Below are 6,043 nucleotides of genomic sequence, written 5' to 3'. Positions count from 1 at the left end.
AGCGGGGAGCTCACAGAGAGCAAAAAATACAACGTTATATAGGGACTTAAGCAAAGGCTGGGTGAAGACCGTTGGTACCCGAGGATTTAGAGACTACGAGCTTACGGAGCAAAAGTAGAATATCTCCAGACTCACAGGAGTAAGTCGTAAAAGGGGGCTTCGCTGTACGTAAAGTGGGGGCAGAGCCGCAGATGGAGAAACTAAGGGAGCAGGAGGAATTAGGGGAGCACCAGAGGCATTTTACTGTCTATGATAACAATCATTAGAAGTCAAAAATTGGGAGATTAAAAAATAATTGGTCTTGACCAATTCAATTAATTTTTCGTGATAACCTTCCAATAGGCAGTTGATGAAATTTTGAGGTAACGTCGAGGCACGGACTGTAAATTTTAGAGGACCGGTATTCCCGAGGTATTTTACGCCCCGTTCACCGATCAGGCTGACGGGAGTCGCTCAAGGTCATAAAAAAAACTAAAGCGCGTGTCTTTCGGTCGGCCAGATTTCCAGATAACATGCGGGGGGGGGGGGTCTATCTCTATGCGTGGTACAAATGACCTTGACGGACTCTCTCTCTCTCTCTAGTTCGAAGTGATTGATGCTCGGGGAAACCAAAATTCTACAGGAGAAGGCTACGCTTTACTCGTCCTCTAAAATTTACAGTCCATGGTCGAGGTTTAGTCATTTTGTGACTGATATGATATGTTAGTTGACTTTTAGTTTTTTTAGGGATTTTTCCTGTAGTAAATTTAAGATAAATTTTATATTCGAAGGTAGTGAATTTAAAAGTAAAATAGTATTTTAGTAAGACTTGTATTTAATTTTTCAAAAGAGTAAACAAACATCTCAATTTTATTTGGCCGAATCCTTCCATTGATTGATGTTATAGTAGTATATTTCCAACACAATGAATCTTTCTGTTAGGATTCGTCGAGAGGAAGCAGCCAAGCAAAAGTGTTTTGGACATGACGTCACAGGAATTGTATTTCCGATTCACTATGGCTACTTCGTTCACCGTCCTTGCAATAAAATCTAGGGTATTTCAATAAATTAAGTAAATAATTAATTTTATTTTTAATTTCAAGCCCATTTTGATGAGCAGGTTTTTCAAATAACCTTTTTCTTAAAATTATCGTAGTACAGTGTAGTTTGGTATTAGGTACTTCACTGTTTCCCCCATCCTCCACCCCCATTATAGTTCACTCAAAAACATGCCTCCTTCAGAAGAGACAAATAGAAATAAACCAACTATGGATACCCCGGCCGAATTGGAAAGCCAGTGTATATTGAGGTTGCCGCCAACACCAGCGGCTAGCTTACGAGCAGCAGTTAGATCTGGTGTCATGAATTTAAAGGACCGTCTAACCATTCAGCTAGAACCAGATATGAGACATGGGCTAGTCAAATTTGACAAATTTTATATGTCAGCTAAAATTGTAGACCTACCCTGTCTTATTGAGTCTCACAAAACACTGGACAGAAAAACCTTCTACAAAACAGCCGATATATGTCAACTTGTGGTGTGTAGAGAGGAGGAAGAAGGTGTAATAAAAGTCGAAGAGGAATCACCAAAGAAAAAAGAGAGAAAGGACAGTAAAGATAAGAAATTTCTGTGGCCCCATGGGATTACCCCTTCTCTTAAAAATGTTCGAAAAAGAAGATTTAGAAAAACCTTAAAAAAAAAATATGTTGATTTCCCTGAAATTGAAAAGGAAGTTAAAAGGTTATTTAGACAAGATAATGAAGCCATCCACGTCCGTTACGAAGTTGTGAATGCTGATGATGAAAAAGGAGAAAGTAGATTTTCTAATCAAGATGCTTCCAATGGAGTATCCATGTCAAGACCCCGCAATATCAACAGTAATTCTCAGTCATTAGATGTAGGAGAACATGATATTTTTGGGGAAGTTCTAAGCAGCTCGGAAGAGGATGATGTTAATATAGTGGATTCTGCTGATGATGATACAAGTCGAATGTTCTCTGGAAATTCCCAACCCCACAACAGAAAAATTAAACCCAGAGATTTTGTAACTGAATTTTCCAAAGGAATGCTAGATAGTCCAGGTTTTGCTATATCTGATCAATCTCAAGACCAGGATTATCAGGTTGAAGATAATGAAGCTGCTGCAGCTGCTTCAGCCTCCGAAACCTTAGCCGCTGAACAGAGCCTGATGTTGGTAAAAAATGAACACGACAATTCAGCAATGTTGATGGTTAAACTCGGTGAATTAGAACAGGAAATAAGCAATATACAGGCCAGGAGACACGCGCAAGAAATGGATATTGCAACCATAGAAAACCAAGCTTTGAAACAAAGGTTTCAAAATATTATTGACAATCTGAAAAGTGAAGAAGCTGAAAAACAGCATCAATATGAAGAAATATTATCTTTGCTAAACCAGTCTTAAAATTTCAATGTTCCGAGAAATGTTAATACATCCTTTGTTTAAAAAAAAATTCAAATTTTTGTCACTGACCACATTTTATTGTGATATGACTTGTACAAAAATACTAAATATTCTGGTACAAAATATAAGTACCAATAAAGTATAGAAAATACAAAAACCGGGTACAACATACTAGATTAACTTGGGGGGGGAAAAAAATGGACGGAATTAACCTTGGAAATAAACATTTTTTTTTTCAAAGTATAATTATATCTATATATTTAAACTTGAGATTCAATTTTAGGTAGTTAAAAAAAGTCAAATGCAATGGAATGTTATGTATTTTACACTTTTATTGCAACTTTTGGTGAGATTCCTTTTTGAGATATGCAAATTTACCCATTTAAAGGGTGATGTGTATAGTTTCTTCATTAAATGATAAATATATTAAACAAATACATTTGCATTTAATGAATTGAGCCTTTCCCCCCTTCCCAATGATTTTTTTATAAATGCTTTAAATTATATAATTTAAGATGGTTAAAAAATATGATCAAATGTTAATGTTTTTCATATTTTGCAATTGTCTGTACTTAATTACATGAAGCCCTTAAATGGGTGAAATAAATAGCTGCTTAATTATATGAAAATATATATTTTTTCCTGATAATGCAAATGTATGGTTCTAGTACACTATATATACATAGACTATAATCCAAAATATATCACAAAAAGGAATGTTCAAAGTGATTTTTGTTTTTTAAATTATCGAAGTAAAACTAAGACCAGAAGTTAAGTTACTTCTGCTGAAACAATAGTAAGGTATAAAATATATGGAATATATCATAGAAAAGAGTACATTTCTAAAATTAAAACTTAGCCTGATATTCACTAGGAGTACGTTTGTAAATTACGTACCGCCAAGTATATAAAATCAACTATCACTTGATAAATCATATATGAGATTTGTGCTTAAGTCACTTATCCATTATTAACCATTCAAAACTGATGGAATGTATATAAAATTGTTTGTACAAACTCACTCGATGTTTTAGTCCACCTCTGGGGAAATCATAAACTGAAAATGGCACAAATGGAAAGAAGTAATGCAAATTGATAAGTGTGGCATGAAATTTTGCTTCCTCCTGCAGTCAAAGGTGACATGACACCTTCACCTGTAAAAATCGAATTCCATGAACATCTATTTGAATTTATTAGCGTAGAAACAAAATGGATAGCTTACCAACTCTAAACTCCCATGGTGGCGAAGACATTTTACCATCTCCCCCAATGCTAAATGCCATCACTCTAAGTTTGTAAACCTTCCCCGATGTCAACCCAGGAACAATAGCTTCTAGATCATTACCATCCAAGTATTTGAAAACTTCTTTGGCACTAGTGTAGTCTTTGTCAGCTTCCCAATAACGGACCTTTGCGAGGAGTGGCAAAAAAAATAATGGTTGAGCATGTTTAGGTTATGGGAATAGTAATTGGTACCTTATAGCCACTTATTGGTTCTTCTTCTGTGGATGGCAGGACACCACGCCAAACTACCATGACACTAGTTGGACTAGTAGCTTTAACTCTTACGCTGGTTGGTGGCCTCAAAGGTGCTATTAAAGAAAAATTAAATGAAAAGAGAATAGTTATTGCTTATTGGTCATCACTATTGATAAACTTACCCGCTTTATAAGTTCTGGCTAAGAATGGTTCACTGTCAGGTCCACTACCAGCTGCAAAATATAAATTAATTTAACTACTGTATTTATTACACCAACATAAATGAAGGTACTTGTCAATGAAACATGTTTTATTGACTCTTTTGTTTACCAAAATCCCTCTTTTATTAAAATATTATTTTGTCAAGAATTCTGTATAAATGGATAAGAGCACGGACAGTACCCTAAAAGCGGGACATTCTGTAATTATTATCTCAAGAACCTTCCAGCATTGAAAAGCAAGGTGATGAAAATCAGAAATCTACTTCGCATATTGCCACCACTGACAAGGAGACATCCCAAGGTGTTTCTCCCTGGTTTTTTTTCACACTTGGGGGTTAAGTAGACCTTCATTTACCTTGAAAGCTCCTAAAGGGAAAAGTGTCAATGGCCATTCAATGGTAAAATCAATAAAATTGGGCAATTGATTTTACCCAATTTTATCGATTTTGGCAAAGGACCCTTAAAAACCGTGATTTTAGCGTGTTATTTTTCGTAGAGAAAGTTTACATTTGAGTTGTGAAAAACATTTTTGGTTGTCATGGCAAAACAAATGGCTAATGAAACTTTTCCATTTAGGAGCTTTCAAGGTTCATAAAGGTCTACTTAACCCTAGAGGTTGGAAGAAACACCTTAGGATGTCTTCTTGTAAGCTGCTTTGGTACGAAATATCGTGCTAAACTGTATCTTATCCTTCTTATATAAAGAGTCATTGTTCGAGCATACAAATTATTTTAAAGGGAGTATGAACTTCCATATTTATGGTAAATCAACGAATTTCCCATTTCTGCCACCAGATTTAACAGAAGCTAGGACTGATTGGCATTAAATACGTTAAAAACCAGCTTTAGTGTGTTTTAGTAGACTATTTTTCAATTAACTTAAAATTTCCTTTAACCCTGACTGAGAATGAATCTTTCTCATGCACTTTCTTACCTTCGTTATACGCCATTGTTGACACGTAGTATTCCGTATTTGGGAGGAGACCCACTATTAAACTCCAAGGTCTTTCACCACGGCTTAACAAAATAATGGAATCTATCGTAGGATCGTCCCCATTCTTCCAATATTTGATCTTGAAAATAAACCAAAAATTAGTTTTCCCACTTTCATTAATTATAGTAGCTAGGGGGAGGTTTGATCCCTGCGTCTAGGGCCAGGTTGAAACCTGGGTTTAGCATAGAGTATGTTTTTAAATAACACTAACTCTGTGTCCAATTAGTTTTCCTCGAATCTTCTCCCTGGATAAATCTAATGGCACCCAAGATACATTCAGAGATGTGGAATTGAATGGAACAGCCTTCACCGAGCTCGGTGGCACTTGAGGCACTATTAATATAAATTTATGTAAAAAATAATTTTTACGCATCTTTTTAATATGAAGAGAACCAAACTAACTGCTTTCAGCCGAGTATATAACTTCTTCAGGGCTAATAGGTCCAACTCCACGATCATTGACCGCTTGAACTCGCACTTTGTATTGTTTATAATAGTTCTCATCACCAACGTTGATAGCATACATTCCAATATTTCCCAATGATTTTAACTCTCTCTTAGTAGGTTCAATGTTTGAATCAGCAGGCTTATAATAAATGTTGTACCATATAGATGGGGCATTCCACTCTTGAGGTGGTAAGGGCTAAAATGTTTTTTAAATATAGTCATTTATTGCAAAGGATTTCAAGCAATAAACATACATCCCAAGTTATAGTTAAACTTCCAGTTTTTCCTCCACCACCATAAACATTATTCGGATAAACGTGTGGCTTGTCCATTTCAGTGTTATACTGAGGACTGGGATCACTCGGAGGTCCCTGTCCAAGTTCGTTAACTGCAGAGACTCTAAACTCATAAGTACTCCAAGGAGAAAGAACATCAATTAACGAGGTTTCTTTACGGCCAGTTTCTTGGTGGTTTCTCCAATAGGTAATATCTTAGATG

At 35.8% G+C, this 6,043-nt stretch overlaps 2 protein-coding genes across 4 annotated transcripts in view; one reads left to right on the top strand and one right to left on the bottom strand.

Annotated features, from left to right (window-relative positions):
* Positions 1-277: 277 nt before the first annotated feature.
* Positions 278-2,651, top strand: Taf7 (TATA-box binding protein associated factor 7). Its single transcript, XM_090177364.1, has 2 exons — positions 278-362; positions 922-2,651. The coding sequence occupies exon 2, from the start codon at positions 1,209-1,211 to the stop codon at positions 2,403-2,405; it is 1,197 nt and encodes a 398-aa protein (XP_090033490.1). The 5' UTR covers positions 278-362; positions 922-1,208; the 3' UTR covers positions 2,406-2,651.
* Positions 2,635-6,043, bottom strand: part of Cont (Contactin) — a 28,801-nt gene continuing 25,392 nt past the window's right edge. For all 3 annotated transcript variants that reach the window (XM_090177362.1, XM_090177361.1, XM_090177363.1), the window contains exons 15-22: positions 5,800-6,035; positions 5,501-5,741; positions 5,310-5,431; positions 5,039-5,177; positions 4,067-4,117; positions 3,882-3,997; positions 3,628-3,814; positions 2,635-3,559 (exon numbers count right to left, since the gene is read on the bottom strand). In XM_090177362.1, the coding sequence (XP_090033488.1) occupies positions 3,456-3,559; positions 3,628-3,814; positions 3,882-3,997; positions 4,067-4,117; positions 5,039-5,177; positions 5,310-5,431; positions 5,501-5,741; positions 5,800-6,035 (1,196 nt within the window). In that variant the 3' untranslated portion in view covers positions 2,635-3,455. The remainder of the gene's footprint in view (positions 3,560-3,627; positions 3,815-3,881; positions 3,998-4,066; positions 4,118-5,038; positions 5,178-5,309; positions 5,432-5,500; positions 5,742-5,799; positions 6,036-6,043) is intronic.

The sequence above is a fragment of the Leiobunum rupestre genome, chromosome 6 (assembly GCF_980474605.1).
Source record: "Leiobunum rupestre chromosome 6, qqLeiRupe1.1.hap1, whole genome shotgun sequence".
In the NCBI taxonomy this organism is placed as follows: Eukaryota; Metazoa; Arthropoda; class Arachnida; order Opiliones; family Sclerosomatidae; genus Leiobunum; species Leiobunum rupestre.
The sequence above is the reverse complement of the archived record's forward strand: the minus strand, read 5'-3'. Positions and strand labels throughout refer to the sequence as shown.

Coding starts and splice junctions, on each gene's coding strand:
- Taf7 (XM_090177364.1), top strand. CDS start 1,209: ATGCCTCCTTCAGAAGAGACAAATAGAAATAAACCAACTATGGATACC.